Source organism: Vidua chalybeata, chromosome 6 (genome assembly GCF_026979565.1).
Source record: "Vidua chalybeata isolate OUT-0048 chromosome 6, bVidCha1 merged haplotype, whole genome shotgun sequence".
Taxonomy (NCBI): domain Eukaryota; kingdom Metazoa; phylum Chordata; class Aves; order Passeriformes; family Viduidae; genus Vidua; species Vidua chalybeata.
Genome location: NC_071535.1, coordinates 29571715 through 29595033, shown reverse-complemented (window position 1 = coordinate 29595033; position 23319 = coordinate 29571715). Strand labels below are relative to the sequence as shown.

Here is a 23319-nt window from a genome sequence, read left to right as displayed (position 1 = left end):
AAAAGGGAAAGTCAGAACAGGACAAATCTGATGTATAATGGCCATTTAAAACTAGTGGTAGTTTCCTGAGAAGCTGTCTTCCTTTTCAAATTTTAGCAATGGATAAAAAAAAAGTCTGCACCATATCATAATATCCTTTCCAATGTATCACCTGTAAAAATGTACTGCTCTAATGTTAGAACAGTAAATTGAAAAACAGCTGATACAGAAATTAAACATATCAGCTTATCCTGCAAAAGTTAAATTATTACTGGTTCTGTGTGTTGTGCCATGGACCGTTCTGGGTATTTCATTTTTCTTCTGACAAGTTGGATTCAGGATTTTGATCTGTTTTTTAACAACATGTTTGCTATAGAAAATATTTCATTCTACTGAGCTGACATACTGCTGAGCAGTAAAAGATCCTAGCTTACACAATATGGGTAAAGCTGTGCTCAGTGTGGTAGATGCTCACCCGTCACACAGTAAAAGGAACTTTATACCATGTAAATGAAACTATAGATAAAGATAAAGTCTACTCTTACTATGAGAGAGTTAAACCTTGCTTATTAAATTTGTTTTGGTGGCTGTGATGAAAATTAAAGACAAAAATTAAACTCATTTGAAAATGCTGTGGCTTTAGGCCAGACTAGTCAATTGTTGCATATATAAGACTAATTTTTCAAGTAAATCACTAGCAATGTATGCACATGACCTGTAGTCAAATTCATGGAAGAGTACCAGGAACGTGGAATTGCATAGGCTGTGCTCCAAGAATTCATAATTACAGTAGTGTAATCAGAGGAGCATTGTCAAAAGTCACTGATGTGATTGTATTGCATAAGCAGATGAAAGTCTTCTGGTCAGAACTAATGTTAGAGTCATACTTCCATTATCCTTCCTAGTGCAAGTATGTCAAACATAGTGTAGTACAAATCTATGCCAAACTATCTTTCTCTACATAGAGAACACTGTCTGATATTTTTCCTTAATGTAACTGTCCAAAGCTGTCAATGTGAACAGTGTGCCAGTCATTGGCATTAGGTGAGGATATCATACAAATTTTGTCACTACTTACCAGAAGAAAATTGGTTTTACAGTGAGGGTGATGAAACACTAGAACAGGTTGACCAGAAAAGGGGAGGATGCCCCATCTCTGAAAACATTAAAGGTCAAGTTGGACAGAGCTCTGAGCAACCTGATGTAGTTGAAGATCTCCCTGCTCATTGCAGGAAAGTCGGTCTAGATAACCCTTGAAGGTCACTTACAACCCAAACTATTCAATTATTCTATGATAAAAATTTAAAAATTTAGCTCTTGCTAAAAACATTTAATTTCTACCAAGTAGTAAGTCCTAGTTGAGAAGTCGCAGGCCACTGTTTGTGCATTCAACTATTTAAAGTCCTTTAGCTGAACCCCAGAATACAAGTGGCAACCTCTTCCACCACAGTCTTTTCCCCACCTCCCAGCTCTGCAATGTCTAACAAGGTTCTGTGCCAGCAATCCTATAAGTGTAGGGAAATACATCACTGTGAGTTAGGGCCTCTTGCTTTCACCAAAGCAGATGAAAGTTTACTTGGTGACCCTTTAGTAGTAATTGCATTAGCTAGAGCAGAACCAATATATTAGTCTTAGCTAAATTTGGTTCTTTAGGGCTAAAAGTATGTGCATTTATCTTACCTAACAGTGTGTATATGAAGTGCTTGCTCCATAAAAAATTACTTTCTATGGTACATCCATTTAACTACGTCAGCTACTTATTGCCCACCAAATGTCACCACTAAGACTGCCAGTGACGTGCATATCCTTGGGCAGATTTAAATAGCTTCCTTTATTTTAATTAACCTGTCAGAGAAAGCTTCTTCATTTCCAACACTTAAAATTAAGCTTGGCCTAAAGTCTAAATTTAGCCCTGCAGCCATGATAGATTTGAAGACCAGTCCCTTTCACAAGGGTTTTGAAATGTTCTCACAGTTGCAAACATAAGAGGAAATGCAGACTAAAAAGCAGCAGATCTGAATAGGAAGCTTCCAGTTTATATTGTTGCTTTTCCGATTATAACTACTTCTAATCTATTTTCTTTAAAACAGCTTCCAAGCCAGAATTACCGAGTGGCAAACTTCTGTATTCTGCATCTTTTTAAAATTAAATTCTTCTGAGAAATGGGAATGATGAGTTAAAGTTTACTAGACTAAGAGATTGTAATATGTCTCTAAATAAAGTACGTCTGAACCATTCTGCTGTTACAAGTGTCGCATTTTAACTTTATTGCCTTTTATGAACATCAATTAAGTTTCTACTTGAAGCTGATGTTTTGAGACTGGAAAACCATTGCAGAAGAATTTGAACTAGGAAGGATTAGCTGACCATTTAATTTAAGGGACTGTGCAATGAAGTTGTTTGCAGTAATAACTCATTTAACCAGAGGCCTATTTAAATTCCTTGTTGCTGTTATAAAAAAGAGTGATGCAATTCACAGTTGCCTGGACAGCTGAGATAAGATCAATTTTGTCTAACTGCCTAAAAGTAGCTCACTATTTTGTTTAACCTAATGGGCTAGATTCTTTGTGTTGGTTGATAGACAGCTCCGAGGGACCCTTCATTGTATTTTGAAATGGGATTAATAATCTTTTGGAACAGAGGCCTGTTTTTCATCAGATGTTTAGCTTTTAAACTGTTAAATTACATAAGAATAATTCCATCCTAAATTTAAAACAGAATCTGGTTTTGGTACAAACTACTGGTTTTAAATTTTCCTATTTTAGAAATGGTGTTTGCAATACTCATACTAATGAGTATGACTTATACTAATGAATCACCATAAATTCTTTTAAAGTAGTCCTCATAGATGCAGAAAAGTCAGAATTAAAACAGTAATTTTGAGTGTGTGAATTGTATCATTCATTTCAATGGACAAATCATTTTGGTAGATCTGTGCTGAAACATCAAGCTGTCACTATAGATTACTGCCCTTCTTACTGTTCCATGTCTAATTCTTTTAGAGAAAAGCCTAGCTAATAACTTTATTCTGCATTTCAAACAGCCTAAGTGTTCTGTTTCTCATCTAGCTGCTACATTTCTTGGCCATTCTGACTGCTTGACGAAACTTTATATAAGAATACCCAGGTCCTAAAAACATGGTAGCCATATAAATTGCATTAATTTTACACTTGACTTTTCTGTAGTGTATTTGACTCTTTATTTAGTAAGATAAAATAATATATTTCATTAAGGAGCTGTAGAATTCAAGGCTTGAGAAAATACTAGGTTTTAACAGGCTTATACAATTGATTAGTAACTATTTAATTGAAAAAAAAAAAATTAGTCTAATCACTTTTAGCACATGAGTTATGTTCAGCCTGTAAACTCCTTATTATTCATATGCAGAGGGATGTGTCCAATGATTAAGACCCCCAAGGATTTGACTGAAAAAATAATCTGCATTTCTAAAGAAAAAATAAGCAGTAGGGTATTTAATTCTTAACAGAAATGTTGCGATGCACGTCAAAGCATCACTAACTCTTAGTTTTAAAAACAGTATCTGCTACTTGCTTGTCCATTGGCTGGTTCACTGCTATATCTGTACTGTACAGTCTTGATCTAATAATTGCTTATTATGCAGTTGTTTATCTGCTCATTTGAAACATCGTGAAATTCAGTCTAGCTCAGCAAATTGCTGTGCTTAAGGCATTTTTACATTCTAGGAAATTATAATATCCCCAGAAGGCAAAGAATTAATAATAAAAATCCTCTTTTGTAAAAGATTATCATTGCAGAGCAAATGGAGCAGATCTTCCCTATCTTAGCACATTTAATATTCTCATCTTTTTCTATGAAAGTTTGATGGAAAGACTATGTGGAGATCACTGTTTTATTAACTTGTTAAGACACAAATTTACTGAATCAATGTAGCATATTGATTTCAGTGTCTGCTGTATGGAAAAACAGCAATAGTAATGGATGACTTCTAGACATTTCCATATGGAAGTTAGCTCGTTCTTTAGATATTCTGTGATCTTGATTTGTCTGTTTAAGCTGGAACTAAGGAGTTAATGATTCAGATTACAAGGATGCTTTCTTGTTTATTACTCAGAAGTTTTTCCTACCTCCCAAATTATTTATTCCTAGTATGCCCACCCTTATTGAATACTTTGCAAAGGATCCACAGTTTGTCTCATTCTATTAGAAACAGTATTCTGGTGAATAGATTTCTGGTTTGATAGGCAACAAACAGAAATTAGAACACTACATGCAGCACATTTTTCATCAGTTCTCAAATACTATTCAACCAATTAAGCATGCATCCATCTCTGGAGTGAGGGGGCTTTATCTAGTTCTTAAAATTCATTACATAATACAGATTACTTGAGCTAATAATTTTCCCTTATAATTTATAATTCCTTTCCTTTATAATTGCAAACATGCAAAGGTAAACATCATAGCTAAGATATTTAAAGAGAAGGAAAGAGGTAACCATCAAATGAAACTGAGATGCAATCCTCTAGGTACTTTCCTCGGAAGTTTTTCAAGTTCACAGGCATACCTGTCTTCCAAGTTTTATTTTTCACTTCATATTTTGAGGAAAAAAATGTCTTGCTGCTTAATCTAGGAGTTCAATGCTGATTTTATTTCCATTATTCATTTTCACATTGCACCATTCAAGCATCAAGCAAAAACCAAAGATCTCAGAGAGTATGCAGGCATCTGTGTTTCTTCACCCTATAAAATGAGTGATTCATGTAGGCAAGGGCTGAAATCATAGCAACACAATTCAGAAATTACTCTCCATATATCTGCACTCTTACAATATTTTTCTAAAAAAGAAATGTTTTTAAGTTCTTTTCTCAGCTGTCTATGTTGTATCTCTTAGAGGTCACAAAACTTTCTACTAAGAAATCTTAATCATCTAAACAAAGAGTCCTTTCATTAGTAACATTAAGACTACACAGGTAAGTGGTTTCTGGGAATAAATTATGTATTTTTGACCCAAGCCATCAGAAATATCTTCTGCATGTTTTTATCAAGCCTTGCCTTTAGAATCTATACAACAGATAGTTTAAATTTTTATTCTGAGTTTCAAAAATATGAATAATTACAGAAATATAAAGACAGAAATTGAAATAGAAATGCATATAGCATTTCCAAGTATGTAAAATTTACTTCTGACATAAATTTAGATCACTATTTATTATTTTTATGTAAGCTATCAGCAAAGGGGTTTTAGATGTAGCAGACTTATATGTTCTTGTGGATATACAGGATATACAGTGACCTACTTTGTAGAGATGGACAGAACAGTGTCTGTAAAAATATTTAAAGTGGGTCTCTAATGTAAAACATAATTTTAAAGAGTTGTTGAAGCAGCATGTTTTACATAAGCTCTTAGATATACTAAAGCAGTAACAATTATTCATCAAGTGATCTCAAAGCATTTCACAAAGACAGGAAAGTACTTTTTTATTCTACAAAATGGAAGTACGAAATCTGGAGTTTTATTTTACAAAGGATCAAGTATTTCAGTTGCTTAGAAACACAAAAATGAGACAGAAAGGTCCTGCCTTACAGTTAAGGAGCATGTCTATTCTCCACTGAAACTTTTGCAAAATTAAATGAAGCATAGCTCTATACATGTTCGTGAAGCCAAATAAATTGCCCAGGGTCTTCCAGCAACTCAATGACAGAGCTGGCAATGTTATTCCTGCCCTTGGGATCTTTATGAGGGGCCCTTTCTCCTTGACCATCCCTTCATCAATTCATTGACTGAAATGTGAAATCATTGTTTTACCTATATCAACATTGGAGTAACAGGCAAGAACTGAATATGACGAGGTGGTTCATCTGAGGAACTTTGACAAGATGTGCAGAACACAAGTGAACCAGAAACACTTTATGACACATTCAGAACCTGAATTACAGTTTTAGTAATCATCAGTTCCCCTTCTTCTCTGTCATTTCTTTATTTAATATATTGCATGCAAGAGACTTACCGTGCAAGTTTTATAAGCTTGCAATAAAAATATAACAACTGTTGTATTAAATTATTTAAGCTGTAAACCATTGTAAAAAGCAGAAAAAGTTATATAGATGTGGAGACAGAAAAAATTATTGTGATGTAGTATAAAATATATTGTGCTGATTACTACAGAATTTTTGCCCAGTTTAGCATATTGTAAATCCTTGGTTGGCCTTAAGAATGAAACTGCATGTAGATTTTTGTAAAGAATTGTAGCAAATTGTTTAAGAAAAATGAATCTAAAATCAGATTTATAATTTAAAAACAAATCATCAAAAATGTGACAGCAGACAAAAAATATGTAAGAGGTCAAAAAGAGAGAATTGAGGCAAAGCAAAGGATCAGTGTATTTAAAATTTCCAGATTTCCCCCGAGGGAAAGCTAGGATTCTGAAGGAAATGGATAGCCAAATTTTTATTTTAAGCAAGTAGAATAGTATTTTTTTCTTTAGTGCTATGCTTTACTAAAGAATGTACCAATAATTTTGAATCTGGCTGTATTTATAGTAGTACCATTTGAAAGTGCTAGATTTACCAAAATTAGTAACTACAAAGGGAAACAAATGTATTTAGAATTAAGTTCTGACTGTAAATTATAAGAACCATTTAATTTTTCTTTATTCTACTTCTTTATTCCTGGTAAGTCAAAAATGAAACTGATTAAATTGTGGTGATTAATAGTCATAGTAATCATCCTCCTCCTTTAGCATTTCCCTGTTTCACCTTTTGATATTAACAGATTTTTTGGGACTTGTCATGACCACAGGTGTTCTTGTAGCAGGTTGCCAATTAGTTTCCTTTGCCCTGCAAAGTTATTTGTCTGAAATTCAGTTAGGCAGAGCATATTTCGTTGCCTTCTTTTCTACCAAAATGGGCTTTCTGCAAAAGAGAAAAGGAGGTGATGTCCTCATTCTACTGAATCTTCATAGTAGTGGTGTAATTGAAAAACCACCTTGCAAGAGAAGTGTTTTAAAAAGAAAAGCCAACTCATTCAGCTAATGTAGAGTAGGAAATACTGGTAAGACCACTCTAGTGATGATGTTTCAGGTATGAAATTCCCTGAGAAATTAAGGCCCAAGACATAAAGTATCAGTGTTGACCAAAGAGAGGGCTGTGTGGGCCTCTTAGCTTTACTTTAAAACTGACATCTCTTCTTAAACAATTTATTTCTCTCTACCTGTACTGCAAAATTGTTAAAAACAGATCTCATGCTGTTTAAAGATCACATCTTTAAACACAACGAAGCACAAGGATAAATTATGTTCTCACTGTGCCTGAGAGGTTGGGCTTCTGTTGGAAGAAAAGATAAAGGTCACCCTTCCATCACTTGCACTTCATGCTTCTTAAAAGTGGTTAAAGCACCACATACATTTTTCTTCTGAGCATTTTCGATTTCATTAATCCACTATCTCTTTGAGCGAGCATAGTTCTTAATGGGAATGTAGCTTAAGGCTCCAGAAGCAGAAATAGCTGTCAAAAGAACCAGTAATCCAGCAGAGGAGCTGTCAGTGCTGCTGACTAACTGGTCACCTGTGGGTCCTGGCCCACCTGATGGGTCTAGGGGCTGATCCACCTGGGTGAACCTGAAATCTCTAAGCAATAGACCAGCTCTGAGCATCTTTTTCATTTACTGCTGGGCTACACTGTGTACTTTATCTGTCACACAAAATATAAGATTTACACTGCAGTTTGTGTAATCCCAAAAGGCATTCTACATAAGTTTTTGGGATTTTTTTTAAAAACAGATGTTTTGAGACCATGTATTTTGGTGAAGAAACAATCTTCTTTTTTTAAAATATAAATATTTGTGCGATAATTTAATTTTATTGCAGACTCGTGATACACTATGGTTTAAAATACATAGCAATGTTTAGTAAGAAATCATAATACAGTTAGATGTATAGCCTTATGACAGATATAATAGACTATTTTGTCACAAAGTCCACAGGTAGCTTTCAAACAACCTGTAAACAACCCCACCTACTGATGGTGGAAGAAGAGCAGAGGCCTCTAAGCAGTGAAGTTGTTTAACAACAGAGCACTGCTCTTCTGGGACTGTGATTTTAATTTCCAGACATCCAAGAGCAGCCCAAGCAAAAGGATGATTCAGTTCTTTGCCACTGTATTGCCGTTTGTGTGTCCTCACTGTGGTATGCTCTCAAGAGAAGGGGTGTATGCTGGGTCAGCATTTTGGATCAGTTGTTGGCTTTTCTACAAATTACCTCAACAAATAATGTAAGTCTTCCACTGTTTTCTATGGCTCAGTTTCCTACCTGTCCTATGTTCCTTTTTCAGCTTTCAGGTTTTTTGTGTTAATGGTAAACTCATGGTGGTAGACTTTGTCTGTTATTGTGTTTATTTAGTGCCTGATGTAAGTCTTGCTGAAGGCTTTTGTAAATTATGCTATTAATAACTTCGAGTTAGAGCAAAAATGACTTGCAGCTCAGATCACTATGTGGCCAAGTTGCAGGCTCTTTTTCTTTCATTTAGCTGTTGGCTGACACAGCTGAATGACTCTCCCAAGCCTCCTGTTCCCAATTCTGTAACAAACTATGAGCTCATATTACACAGGAAGCACTAGCACTGAGATTTATTTGTCATCCTTGGAGGCCATGAGAAGGAACAAAAGACTTTCATCTCTGTCTTTTTGTTCCTTGGCTGTAGGGAGTAAGAGGGTACTGATATCTTGGGTCACTGCCATACAGGATAAAAATCCAATTAATGTAAATCTGCCAGATCAAGGGGAAGTAAGCAATGGGGCTATCAAGAGCCCACAGATTTCTGGGTGGACCATCAGCAACCTCTGACAGTGCAATTTCCCCATTAAAACAGAAGTTGGGTTTTGTTCCACCTCTAAATACTGATCTACCCTTTTTTTAAGCCTGCTCTGGCTAATTTTGCATAAGTTGTCAGTTGCAGCAGTAATGAAATTTTAGTCATTTGTTGACTCACTCAGCACAAAAGGCAGTGAATGCCATGACCACTCTGTTACATCTTCCAGGCAGTGTTGATTAAGCTGCTGTGAAGCCAGACCTGGATCAATACGAATGATCTTCATCGACCTAATAATGTATTTAATATGTTCAGTGTACTTATATCTGTTTCTGTTAGAATACGCTGTTTACATTAGTGCAGGAGATTGATTTAAAGTTTCAGTTCTTTACAATGGTAAACATTAGAAATAACTGCATTAGTTTGCACATGATACTATATATAAATCTACCATGCAATCTCCTTAGCAGGTGTAAATTAGCATAGCTACCATTTATAGTTGTTGAGAATCTGGCCTAGAAACTGAAAACAATTATTCCATCAGTATTATTTTAAATGATCACAGCTTAACTTGACATAAAACAAGTATCACTTAATCTTCTCTGTACCCAATCGAAAGATACTTACCACAACATCTTTTAGAAATCTTTTCTATTATTTATAGACTAAATTCTCCTACCAGCAGATATATGTGGTGTCCTCTAATTATATAAACATCTCTTTGTTGTCCTGCCTTTTGGATGCACTGTCTCCAGTCAGGTATTTGTTTAACCCACTGGCTTTGAAGATTATTTAGCAGACTTCAATAAACGAACAAATGCGGAAGCTGTACCAAACATATCACTTGGGGATGTCAAAGCACTTAACAAACATTGTTACAACTTAGTCCATGTGTAACCACTGAAGGACATATTTGCTTCAGTATGTCTAGTGACAGCTTCTTAAAAAATATACTTAAGTGAATTTAACACTTGTGAAAGGTGCCAGATTGACAGGCCCTGAAGATAAAAGTTCCTGCATTACCAGCAGGCACAGCCAGGCTTCCTACACACACTGCCCCACCAGTGTCCCCAACCCTACCTGAAGGGCACAGCAACCAACTGTCTACAGCTTGCAAATCTGCCCATCTCGTGCTCCTGGACTATGGGCCAAGAGTCAGTAGCTGTGATTTGACCTAAGGGTGAAAAACCAAGTACCATAGTTATTGCACAGGTGCTGTTGCAGTTGATCATTTTCACACCAAGTTTTCAACTAATCTGGGAAAAAAAATGAAGTACATGTTTATCTGATTCAGAGTCAACAAAAACATGTGTGAGCCTCTAGTGAATCCTGTGGTTCTATCTGCCCACATGAGCACATTCAGGTGAGACTATATGAGTGAACAAGTACATACACACACTGTGAAGTGCATTCTTAAATGCCTACTGAAAAATGGCTCCTTACTGCTTCCTATGTTTGTAATAATCTGTCTCCATTCATAACTCATCCCTGCTTGGTGTCATTACAGTCCATCCTCCCCAGAGATTCTGGACACAGCTGGCATACAAATTCAATAACCATCCACCCCATAAAGAGACTGGATGATTACAGGGTTGAAGGATAGCACACAGGGAAAACAGGCTCGTGATCTTTGCACTCTGTCATGGTTTTAGAAAAGGCACTTTTAGAAAAGTTCTCCTCTGAGTGATTGTACTTGGAAAGTTCAGTCCTCCCTTTTCTTTGAAATTATATTTAGACCTCACTGTGAGTATTGGAAGGGCATGCTTAAGTGTTTCTTTATTTAGTACAGAAGACTAATGATTTTAAACAAAAGTGCACATTTATAACCTTGTATAGGCCGATTCTCAGTCTGTATATAGGACAGGACTAAAACCAGAACACTGGAAAACACACAGTGATGAGTTTTCATGTTCTGCTATTTTCTAAGCTGTAGCCAGCAGCTTGAAACAATTGCTATGGAAGCCAAACTTTAATTCTTTTTATTGAGAAACAGCCCTAACTAATACACGGAGGAGCTCAGCAACATTTGTTTATCTTTAAAAGAGTCACATTTATTTCTGCAATTTTCCATTGATGTGCATGATAACATACCTAACTGGGCTGGTACTGTGTGCATGTTGGAAGGTAACTACTAAAGTTGGGTGGCTTTATAGCTGTTTTAGGGATGGCATTTCGGCCTGAAATTGTAATTGTTGTAAATATTCATGTATTTTATGATTATCATTGCCTTATTTCCTTCTCTTCTCAGCATTTCTAGTGTATCTGTCACACTGTACCACTTTAGGAAGCATCCCTACCAGCCTAAGTCCATACTACACCTAGGATGAAGTTTAGGTTTCAAAATCTGGGAGGACATTCACGACAGAATGTATACTTGGAAGAGGATGTTTTAGGATGGCAGTGTCCATGAACCCTGCTTGAATATGTTGCCTCACCCAGACTCAGTTTTCCTGTGCAGGCTGTCTAGTATAAAAAAAAAAGACCATATTAGGTCATCTTCTCTTTCACAGGTTTGATCTCTTTAGTACTGGTTTCATGTTTTATTCAATCTAGTTTCAAATACTCAGTGTACCTGAGCGGACTGTTTTTGGGTTGGTGTTTTTTTTGTTTTGTTTTGTTCTGCATGTATTTGTATAGTACCCCAATGGCATTTTCTTTTCATTAATTTTATTCAGTAGTTCCTAATTTTACCTATATCATGTTATAAGTCTCACTTCCACCTGCTACTTTTTGCCTGCCAGTACTATTAATTCTCTCTTCATCAACTACCTTTTTAATATTTTTGACCTAGTAGCTGGCCTTTTGCTTTCAGAAAGACAAAAGGCTTTTCTTGTCTGCTAATGAGAGAGGAGGAGGGCAACACCAGCGACCTTCTCCTTCAGAATGACAATGCTTCACTCCCAGAAAGATGAAGAGGAAGAGAAAACTATGATTATCAGTTTTTTTTCTAAGTATACTTCGGCACCACTGAAAAGACTATTTAGAAGCAAAGGCTTCCTAAAGTTTACCTACCCCGTTCTGAAGGTCTTTCTCAGTTCATTAGTTGAAAAGTCATTATAGATGTGAAGTATTGCTTTAATTTTGATTTTAAAAGGCTAGAAACTAGAATTCCTTATTAGGGAATGATAGGAGAGAGTTTCTTTCAGGACTGACTTAAACAGAAGCCTTCAGAAGAATAGAAAGGGGTTGCTTCATTCCCATCTTCATGTAAATTGAATTACAGGGTTTAGTAAGTGAAACAGATCATAAGATAAACCCCGCAGAGGCCAGGAAGCACTAATTAACGCCCACAGTGAGTAACTTTTCTGAAATTGGTCTTTAATCAAACTTTGCTCTGAAAACAAAACAAGATACTGTGGCAGCTTGATAAAAGAGATGCATCACCAAGGCTGACAGGCCCACAATCAAACCAATACTAAAAATAACTGTTTTGTCTACTAATTTTCTTTCAGATGCTAAAAAAATGCATGAGCTACAGTCTAAAAAGGCTTGTACAGCTACTCAGCCAAGTGACTCAGCTCTAGAAAAGTGAGGGCCCTGTAGATGTTAATGCCTTCCCTGATTGTGAGTGAGCCCTTTTTCTTTCCCACACCTTCCTGTTGAAACAGAGGAACAGCAGAGAGGATTGTGAGGCTGGGTGAGGAAGAGGCAGCATCTGAGTTCCTTCAGAGATGAACATTTTATACCAGCTGTCCCTCTCCTCTTGCTGCTGGTCATGCAGAGTTCAGGCATCCTAACTGACTTATTGGTGTGGATTAAGATAAGCCAATCACTCCTTTTTCTTGTATCTCACAGGAACAGTAAGGTCCATGACTGCTGCCTTTTGTGCACACAACTTCTCCTCACTAAATCTGAGAGCAGGAGTTATCAGTATAGCATGCAGGGAAACACAGCTCATTTTCCTCATTTCTTTTCATCTGCTCAGCTGTAGGAAAAGTTGCTACAACTCCTGTGGGTACCCATCAAGCCTAGAGCAGCCTTCATTATGTTTTCACTATAGCTTGCTTAAAAACATTGCTAGAACTTTTAGGTTTGGGATAAATTCCAAAGGGACAAGAAGTCCACTGCACAAACAGGACTAGCAGTGAAATATAACAGAGTGGTAATATTCTCTTTATAGCAGATTTTTCTCTTGGCACAAAAAAGACATAGACCTGTTCAAGTAGGTCCATAGGAGAACCACAAAAATGTTCAGAGGAGTGGAACATCTCTCTCCAGTGAGGAAAGACTGAGATAGTTGGGGTTATTTAGCCTGTAGAAGGCTCTTGGGAGATTGCTTATTGGCCTTCTAATACGTACAGGGAGCTTATTAGAAAATAAGAGAGACTTTTTAATAGGGCTTGTAGTGACAGTATACCCCTTATCCAAGGAGTAATGGTTTTAAACTAAAAGAGGGTAGATTCAGACTAGATATGAGGAAGAAGTTTTTTACAACGAGGGCAGTGAGACACTGGAACAGGTTGCCCAGAGAGGTGATTGATGTCTCATCCCTGGAAACTTTTCAGGTGAGGTTGAATGATGCTCTGAACCACCTGATCTGGTTGAAGATGGCTCTTCTTATTGCAGGGGATGGACTAGATGAGCTTTTAAAGGTCCCTTCTAACTCAAACTATTTAATGATTCCATTATTCCTCTTGGTGAATGCTCTGCTGGGGGAAGTGTTGTCCTCTTTCTATGTCCAAAGTGACAGAGTCCTATCAGTCTGGATCCCAATAATTGTATCCTTCACAAAAGAGGTTGCAATAATTTAAAATGGTTCTCCAGTATTAGGGACAAGCTGAAAAACGATGGCTGACATTGGCCTTAGTGCTTTCAATATAGGCTGTATTTTCATCTGTTAGGTGGTTAAATGAAAAAGGTATTTTCATTAATACAACTAAAACTAGTTTAGTGGGAGAAGAAGTCTGTCAGTATAGATGGGTCCATGTGAGGAAATCTTGGAGATAGGTTTTTATGAAAGAATTGTTTGCAAATACAGACATGCAGATCTGGCTGCCTTGGCAGCTGACTGGGCATATGACTTGAGTTCCAAACACAACTACCATTCCCTCTGTAATTTTTTTTTTTTAATTTGTGGTATGTATACTTACAAATAGGCTTGAAACAGTAAATCTGGGGATTTTTTTGAAGTCTAAATTATACCAGTTACATTTTTTGTTAACAATTGTTATTGTGTATTTACCATTCAACAGGAAAACTCATTTATCAGTTGTTGTCATTGAAAGAAGGGAGAGAAATCTAGACACAGTTTAAAAAATCTCAACCACACAGATTATGTTATGAAAGAACACAAGTTGTTTTATAGTCACAATTCCAAGAACTGGCATAGGAAATCGCAGGTTTGAAGTGGTTTCACAGCCTTATCCAAACTCCTGCTGGTCATTTGTCTCATATATCATGGCTATAACAGACTTCCCCTGCAATTCAAAGCAACTGCTTAACTTGTATTCAGATAAATATCCTAGGCCAGAGTGACTGAAGTGCATCATCAGTATTCCACGAAGGAGCTTACGTCAGTTTTGAAAAACCTTAAAAGTCCCTTAAAAGTACAATGACCAACGTGAGATAATGTCCTCAAGAAGAGTAATAAAAAGCATAAGGCACCACATGAAAAGCCAAGTATTGGACTGTGAAAAATACCCATGTTGTGATTTAAAATCTTTATAGCTGCAGCAAAAAAAAAATCAGCACAAAATCATATTTTGCCAGGTGACTCCCTTTTATATTCCAACATTATAATCTTGTTTACTGGGTTTGATTTTATTTTGGATAGAAAGGCATTAATTGCAATGATGCAAGCAAACTCTGCAGGTTTTTCCCAAATCTTATATTCCACTACATGATTTTATATTAAGAAAAATATGTGAAAAACCCTGGACTGTAAAAACAGACAATATTTTAAAGCACAGCTTCTGTTCTTGCTGTAGTTGAACACCACAGAGACAGTCAGCTGGATGTTTAAGAAAGGGAGGGGCATCTTCAGTTCCTCATGTTTCACCTTTTCATTGCACTGCCCGATCATTTAAGGCAGAGGTTTGTTCCAGACAGCTTTAATTAAACTATGCTGTGAAACTGAATATAGATCAATTGAAATGATCCATAACAAGCTAATCATGTATTTAACAGTGTTCAGTCCAGTTCAATCACCTTCTAACATTTCTGTGGCTTTACATTCATGTGGCAAAGCCCTGAGTGTGTATATGTATTTTTAATCCATCTCATTAGTGACCATATGCTTTGGCTTCAAGGGAGACAAGAACTGTCTGCAATCTGCCAGGGATTTAGGGACATCAATAATTTGTGAATAGTCATGTTGGTACTGGTCGAAGGGTTAAGTGTTCTGCGCACCAGGGGCAGATCTTTTGGGACTGGAACTCTTAGTCAACTGTTAGGAACCTGATCCCCTCTGATGCATCTTTTCAAAGTACATGCTGCATGTCAGATCTCTGCAGCAGAAGCAATGGAGCTTTATTAGCTCAGGGATTTAAAACCTGCTCTAAGCAATGTAACAATATATTTTGGTTAAAAAGTGAAGGAAAGATAGAAGTAATATGAAAGTGATTTTTTATGTACTGGGCTAAATGTGATCTTCCTTTGTGCTACCATTTTCCTTTTTGCTACCATTTTCCTTTTTTATATGAGCTATTAGATTACTACTCCCCTGCAGATATACAGTGAAGCAAGAGTATGGTAACAATGACAGGGACCTGATTTTGAAAAATGTAAATGGATTCTGTGGCCTCACCTGATACTGCCTAAATCCAGCTGAGGCCAGTGACAGCAAAGATGTAGAAATCACCTCCTAGTTTTTTGGAATGATCCTTTAGAAGCCCTCCGAGTGCTGCTTTTTGTACCTAGTATATAAATTACCTTTAAAAACAACAGCTTACACTCTTAGTTTGTGCCATACTATATGGAAGGGGTGCTAAGTCAGCATGAGAAATCAATTATTGATTTCAGTATCCTGTCTTCACAAAGTGATGGCAGAAATAGATGGTAATGCCAGAATACACTGAATAAATATTGTTCATTTTTAAGTTTTAGTTATGTTCATACTCCTCAGCTGCACCCAGGTTAAAAAAAAAAATATATATATATATAGATATAGTAGTGCAGGAAGACACTTCATATGGAACCTGCTCCCTGAATTTCTGTGGATTATTTGGGAGCAAGGGAATCCATCTTGCAGGTTGAAGTTCACCTGCTTTGAGCAGGTCCAAACCCCCTGCTTTGGGTAGGACATGTTTCACTAGACCAGATTGCCCTGTGCACCATCCAACCTGGCCAGGAACACTTCCAGGGATGGGGCATCCACAATTTCTCTGGGCCTCACCACACACAGTAAAGAATTTTGTCCTAATATCTAATTTAAACCTACTCTTTTCCAGTTTGAAGCCGTTTCCCCCTTGTCCTATCATTACAGTCGCTCTCCATCTTTCTGGTACGGTCCCTTTATGTACTGGAGGGCCACAATAAGGTCACACTGAAGCCTTCTCCAAGCCAAACAAACCAAATTTTCTCAGCCTTTCCTTGTAGGAGAGGTTCTCCATCCTTCTGATCATCTTCAAGGCCCTCCTCTGGAGTCACTCCAGCAGCTCCGTGTCCTTCCTGTGCTGGCAGCCCAGAGCTGATGCAGCCCTGCAGGTGGGCTCTCACCAGAGCAGAGCAGAGGGGCAGAATCCCCTCCCTGGCCCTGCTGCCCACACTGCTTTGGATGCAGCCCAGGACACGTTTGGCCCTCTGGGCTGGGAGTGCCCATGGCTGGGTCATGTCAGCCTCTCACCCACCAGCACCCCCAAGTCCTTCTGGGCAGGGCTGCTCTCCATCCCCTGCTCTGCATCTCCATCCCACAGGCTGTTCATCCCCAGCCTATACTGACACCAGGGGTGGTCCCAATCCAGATGCAGCACCTTGCACTTGGAATTCTTAAATCTCAAGAGATTCCCATGGGCCCACCTTGAGCTGTGTTGTAATGGCAACAAGGACATGGATGTCAGGCAGCATGGTGGCTTCAAGCTTTTCCTGTTTACATGCTGCATGTGTTGGTGTAAAGGCACCTCAGCTGGGCTGTCAGCTGTGTCAGCTTCCTAGAGGAACACCCCTTAATTTCTTTGAGATACTTCCTTCATGTTTCCCTGTTGACTTCTGTTACCTCAGGAGTCCCTGGGTGGCCTGCATAAAACTGCAAGTGTGCTGCAACGTGGCTAGCATAATTAGTGTGGACTCTCAGGAAATGAAAACATCCACAATGTACACCACTTGTTTGCTGCTTGATGATCAGTTGGTTTTGCTTGTACTTATCCTGTATCAGGGCAGTTTAAATAACTGTAAGACTGTCATCAGTCATCTATAGCCACTAATAAACTTCCAGTAAGCACACTCATTGTAACCCTTTGTCCTTTACTTGTTTTTGCTTTTAAAATCAACTTTTGTAAGTACGGCATACAACTGAGCAAACATTCCCCATATATGATATAAAAGGAAGGACATTTTTGAAAATCTTTGTAATCAAACAAAGAGATACTTATTTAGAAAACACTCATGGCTCTTATTTATCTAAAATCATATTTTGAATGAGTAAAAAAATATAAATAGTGTCTTCATTAATTTCCCATCATTAAGAATATATTAAAAATATACAATTAGTATTGAAAGATTTAGAGTAACCTATTATAGCAGGTAAAATATATAGCTGTCAATTTTTTTAGTTTGCTATAGTTTCATAGGTTGCCACAGATCTACTAATTGTATGTTGTCTTCTGTGAGACCTTAGAGTACAATTTTACTGTTTTAGAAGACCCAATCTCTGCTTTTTATGTGAAGTTGGCATGAGCAGACTTTTATCCATAATTTTTAAGTGCATAAATATGCACATCTAAGCTGCATTGCTTTCATATCAAACTAATTGATTTGTAAATACAGTAAAATATTTAGAGGCATATGTCCCAGATTTTTATCCACATTTCATTTATACATATAGGCACTGGCAATAAAAAAGGCACTAGTCTTTAGGAAAGGTGGCTCTTCCTGGTTGGCAAGCAAGGCCACTAGGGTACATTCAAATGTAAATATTTATGGCTATTTTGGCCAAAATATTGGCCACCTCAAGCCCACCAAAGAATGGAGTCCCATTTTAAAATTCTCCCTTTAAAACAGAACTTGTTTTGGTAGCTTTTAGCACTGATTCACAGCTTTTAAGCCTGTGCATCTCAAATTGTATTTTCACAATTTTAATTGATTAAAAAATAAATGTAATTTTAATTGGGTGAAATCAGTCATTTTAAGGTGGCTTGTCTTTACCCCTTCCACTAAAGCCTTCTGAGTCAGCACAGCCATAAAGTTTTCTGAGGTCAAATTTTTCAAGAAAAATGCTAGTTGATAGTTAATTACCAGGTCAATGCTGAATATCTGTAATACAGAGAATGAGTTCCTTTTTGCACACCAGATGAAGAAGTCCTTTGACTTTTGAGGTGGCTGTTGATCTTTGGCTCTCCCTTGTCTGTCTTCACCTCCAAAATCTATGATGCTAATACAAAAAGAAGACTGGTACTGTCTTTGCAATATTTTGTAGGCAGCATTGCCATTATTACATTAATTTGTGCTACTGCTGCTAGATAAAAAGAGAGGAGTTTTGGCTTCAGTGAATACAATTGCAAAATTCCTGTTTTATCCTGGATGAGGTAACACTTTGACTGAACTGCCTATTCGCAGTTTCACAGGCAGTGACGCCAAAAAAAAAGCTCTGACAGTCTGCAAGTTCTGCCCTCTTTACACCCTTTCTAGCCAAGATTGCTTAGTGTTATAAAGAATTGCCATAATCCCAGAAGCTGCTGACAGAAATACGTTATTGAAACAAGAACCTTTGCAGGCTATACCTTATCATTAGGAAACTGTCTTTTGTGGGTCATTCAGCGGGTTTTCGGTAGTTTTCTTTAGGGGTCTCTGTGGCTTGATTTCCAGCATGTTCACTGAGGCTGAGCACAACCAAGAATGTCTTGATGCCAAGTTTAAATTTTCCATTCTTTACTTTTCTTCTGTACTGTAATTAGATCTTCTCAATTATTAATTCTGTAATGCACTTTTAAATTCGCAAACTTCTGCCACAGATACCAGTGCCTTTAGAGCTTCTTGTAGCCAGGTTCTGTATTTTTAGCAGTTTGAATCTTACTGTAATTCCAGATATTCAGTCATATATGTTGCCATTCCTGGACTTCCTCCATTATGTCTTCAAGATGGCATGCATCCATTGAGTACAAATTGAAATTAAGTTCATAATGTTTTTAAAAATGGCCACTTTAACTTCTCTTTTGATTGATGCCCCGCAATGGGACTGAGAGAAGAGTTTCATTTACAGACAACTATGTGCTGATCGTCCAAATATCAAAAATTACAAAGAACTGAATTTCAGCTGGCCTTTTGGTATTTCTACTACTGCTCTACTTCAGTTCTCTTCAGTATCTATAATCAACAGACCGCTCACTCACTCAAGGTTGAGAAATATGCATTTAACTGTTTTGCTGAATTCTGGCCTTAGGCAACATCTAAAGTTAATCTCAATTAGTCAAAAAGGAGGTGGGAGATTTTCCTTCTATATAAAATGAAAATTTAAGCGATGCATTTCACTTCATTTTGTTAATTGCTACTCCACAATATTTTTCAGAAAAGTATTTAGAAATCATTCTTAAGAGATAGGGCACAATAAGACAAGGGGGATTCATTCGTTGTTTTGTTTCTATTTTAGGACTGCAAGAATACCTTGAAAAATATTTGGAAGAGAAGACCCCAGCTCTGATTTTAGTACCTGTGGTGGATTTACCTGACAAAGATATTATTCATATAACATGCTGGCTAAGCTAGCAGTTTAAAGGAGATGAGTTGATATCAAAACACGCATACATTCCACCCAGGAGAGAACAAAGAAAGGAGCTGATACTAACTCCATTGGATACTTTCATGAAGCAATATTGTTTAAGGAAAGTTGAATTGCCTTGTTAATGATGTCTTGTGATATGTGACAGAGTCAGGTTTGTATGAAGAATAAAGCTTTCTTTTAAAAACAATGTACTTTTTTCTGACTTGTTTTTAGATGTATGCAGGTTATAGCAAGTGGCTTCTGAGAGATGCAGTTGGTGTGATCACATTGGTTCTTTGATATATTTAGGTCTGGTCACAATACACCAATTATAACTTTAGGTCATTTGGATGGAGGTGAAACTAGAATATTTCCTCCAACACTGTTTTAAAAACTAGATTCCTTTCAATTCTATGTGGAATTTACTCACTTCAGGCCAACTCATGAAAAACTTATTTGTGGCCAGATTTTAACCATTTCCTAGTTCTGAGGAAGAATTATTCAGAGTGGTATCTAGGATGCACATTTTACTGAAACAAATAATGGAAATGATGGCCAGACAGTAGGATTTGCCCCTTGCTTTCTAATCCAGGGCTATTTTTGTGTTTTATATCTGGTAGTTAGCTGTTATTAAAGAGCTACCAACATTCAGGTAACTACCAGCTACCAGTATTCACACCTATCATAGACCCCGGGCTTCAGTTCTCTTCATAAAATCAGCAGGAGTTTTACCACTGCTTTCACTAAAACAGGCTCAGACACACAGGTGAAGCACCTGTCAATTTCATTACAGCTGATATTTTACTCATTAGATAAGGTCAGTACAGAAAAGAAAGCCTTTTGGACTTTGCTTGAAGCAGTAATGCACTGCAGAAAAATCTTACTTTCAGACAAAGGCTACAAAATTAAATCTTCAAGAATGAGTATCAGATCTTTGCTTTGCCTATATTCTGCATCTATATATTCTCACTGCTTCTCTTCCACAGTGTGAGCACTGGAGCTAGGAGATGAGCACTCCAAGTTATCCCTCTCTGTCCTCAGCATATATCTGAGATACCTCCACAAAAGGCAACTGTACGGCAGGACATTCACATTGAGGTGACAGCAAGGTGGACTTAGCACTCCAGTTTAATTTTCTTACCCACTATCAGAAATGCACTTGGCAGCAACTGATATAAAACAAGAGACTAAAGATAAGAGGATCCTCCTCTGTTAGAACTTCTACATGCCCTGCATACTATGCTGATCAATACTTGAAATTAGAAACTGTTAAATGTTATTGTTCCTTATTATTGCTTCCAATAATATAGCAAAGCTGCCATCTTCTTTAGTAAGAAATACTTTTTTTTCACAGATCTTTAAATGTTTTTGAAAGGGGCAAGGCAAAGAATCTTTTATATAACAGTGTATAAATAAATGGTTGATTTAATTTCTTAAGGAAAAAGGGGTGAATCTGTTAACAAATACATTAGTTGATTAGCATTCAGGATCATTTTTAGGTTAGACTTAAACACATTTGATCCTTTCCCACGATCAGAAAAGGACTCGTTAATACCTGGATGTGCCTGGTTTATTTTAATTCTACTTTTTTAGAAGGCTAAATCATTTTCTCACTTCTCCCTGAAACTACCAGTATTTCATTTCTCTCAGTGTGGAGTGTCCATGGGCCAGAGACACAATGGACTGTAAGAGAAGAAGAGAAGATGTACTTTCAGAGAGATAAGGATGAAACTTATTTATTCATTAATGCATATGGAAACCAAAGAGATGGCATAATTTTCACTGTGTCTCCTGTTGCAGACATTTTTTTTCACTGTGAGTTTAAAAAAAATACTGAAACACGTTGATCGTAGCTTTTTTTAATGTGCTGGATATTTTAAGGTGGCAGGATATCTGCTCCTAAAGAAAACAGCTTTTCCTGAAGTCTTCCTACAATGACTCTTCCTTCATGACTCGAACTAGCCTGTTTTTCTCATTAGAGCTGCATTGAGAAATGGTAACAGAATGCATTGGTCTGAAAAACAGTGTGATCTTCTGTTTTTCTCTCAACTGAAAGCAAAACTTTTTCCCTTTTTTTGAGAGAGAGAAATAGAACTTCAACAGGTTTAAACTGTGAATACATAAAAAAAAGAAAGAGTTTGCTGACTTTTTCTCCTAGAGAGCTTTCAAACAGTTTCTGAGTGGTGTGAATGACTGAAACGATAAGCTCAGTCTACACTATTTTAAGTATGAACAAGGCCATTTGTGCAACATTGATATGCAAAGTAGGTGAGTAAAGTGTGTCATAGAGAGGCCTAAGACTTTTATAATAGAGAGAAATAGCACCATTTTATCTGCCTTAAGCTGCTGTACTTTCATCAGAATTACTGGGTCCTACTATGAATAAAATGTTTCAGTAGAGCTCTTTTTGACTTTGTAACAAAGTGGTAGCTGAAGACATGAGGTGGGGAGATGGGTACAGACATCCACACACAGAGACATACACATGGTTTAGTGAAAAGAGGGAAAGACATCAATACTCAAAATTTATAGATACAGGGCTGGTTTTTTTGTGGTTTTTTGTTGTGGGTTTTTTTTCACAGCAAGCTCAGCGGAGTGATTACCCCAGCAAGTTGTAATCTTGAGACTACAAATTCCCATATGTGTGAAGATACTGGTTTTGAGGACTATATGCACACAAATTCTTCTGTTTCTCTGATTTTTACTAAGCCTGCAGGAAAACGTTTTGTATGCCTATTATGACACAAAATGTTGGGTTATTCCAGCACCCCTTATGTAATGGGTGGAAAAAATTCTTTAAAAATGTAACCCAAAGTTTTAATTTTCATTTCTCTGCTTAACAAGTGTTAGAATGTCTTGCAAATCTTTCCTGCTTCTTTTTTTTTCCAAGAAGTAATCTGTCTTGTTATAGCTCTCTGTGTCCATAAAATTTTGTCTCCTGCCGCCTTTTAAAAGTCTCTGTATATCAATTTCTTTAATTGCTTGAAAGTATGACCAAATGGCTCTGTAAGACCAAAACTGATTTAGTAACTTTGTGCTGTGCTCATTTCAAAACCCAATGATGGCAACAGTACTAGTCAGCCTTTACAATGCACATGGCTAAGCTGCTATAAAGGCACCAGAGCTGATCTTTCTAAATAGATTTTAAAATGACATTGAGATATTTTAAAAAGAGATTATTTAATTTTTTCCCTGTGAGTTTTATAGTTAGGTAATTCAGGAGCTGATTTGTTACACCAGATAGCATGGGTGCATCTTTCCTCTTAGCCTTCAGAAGTGCAATGAGTACTGGAAGCAGGATGTCTCCTGAGTATTAGAGAGGTAATCTGAAAGAGCTCTTCCCCTTCAAGGACATCCTGTTCAATCCATTATCTCCTGTCTATGTGCAGAGCCTAGTCTATCAAAATACAGTGACTGAACAAAAATTTTATTTCAAATAAATGAGTGCACTGGTTTAATAAAAGATTTCTACTGCATGGTGTAACAGTTCTATAAATGAACACTGAAATCTAAAATACAGAAACTTTTCATGTGTCCAAGTTAAATCTTTGTTATTTCTTTCAGGATGGCTTTCCTGAAGCAAACCTAGTTTGTTCTCTGTATTAAAGTTCAACTGTTCTGAGCTCTCTGAGTACTAACTGGCACTTATTATTTAAGTAACCTCTTTTACTATTATAAATGTCTGGCAATGAGAATACATATTA

The 23319-nt window shown here is 37.0% G+C and overlaps 1 protein-coding gene across 3 annotated transcripts in view; it reads left to right on the top strand.

Moving 5' to 3' along the window:
- DPH6 (diphthamine biosynthesis 6) overlaps positions 1-19823 on the top strand; it is a 199018-nt gene extending 179195 nt beyond the window's left edge. For all 3 annotated transcript variants that reach the window (XM_053945920.1, XM_053945921.1, XM_053945919.1), the window contains one exon: positions 19505-19823. In XM_053945920.1, the coding sequence (XP_053801895.1) occupies positions 19505-19620 (116 nt within the window). In that variant the 3' untranslated portion in view covers positions 19621-19823. The remainder of the gene's footprint in view (positions 1-19504) is intronic.
- Positions 19824-23319: the final 3496 nt, after the last annotated feature.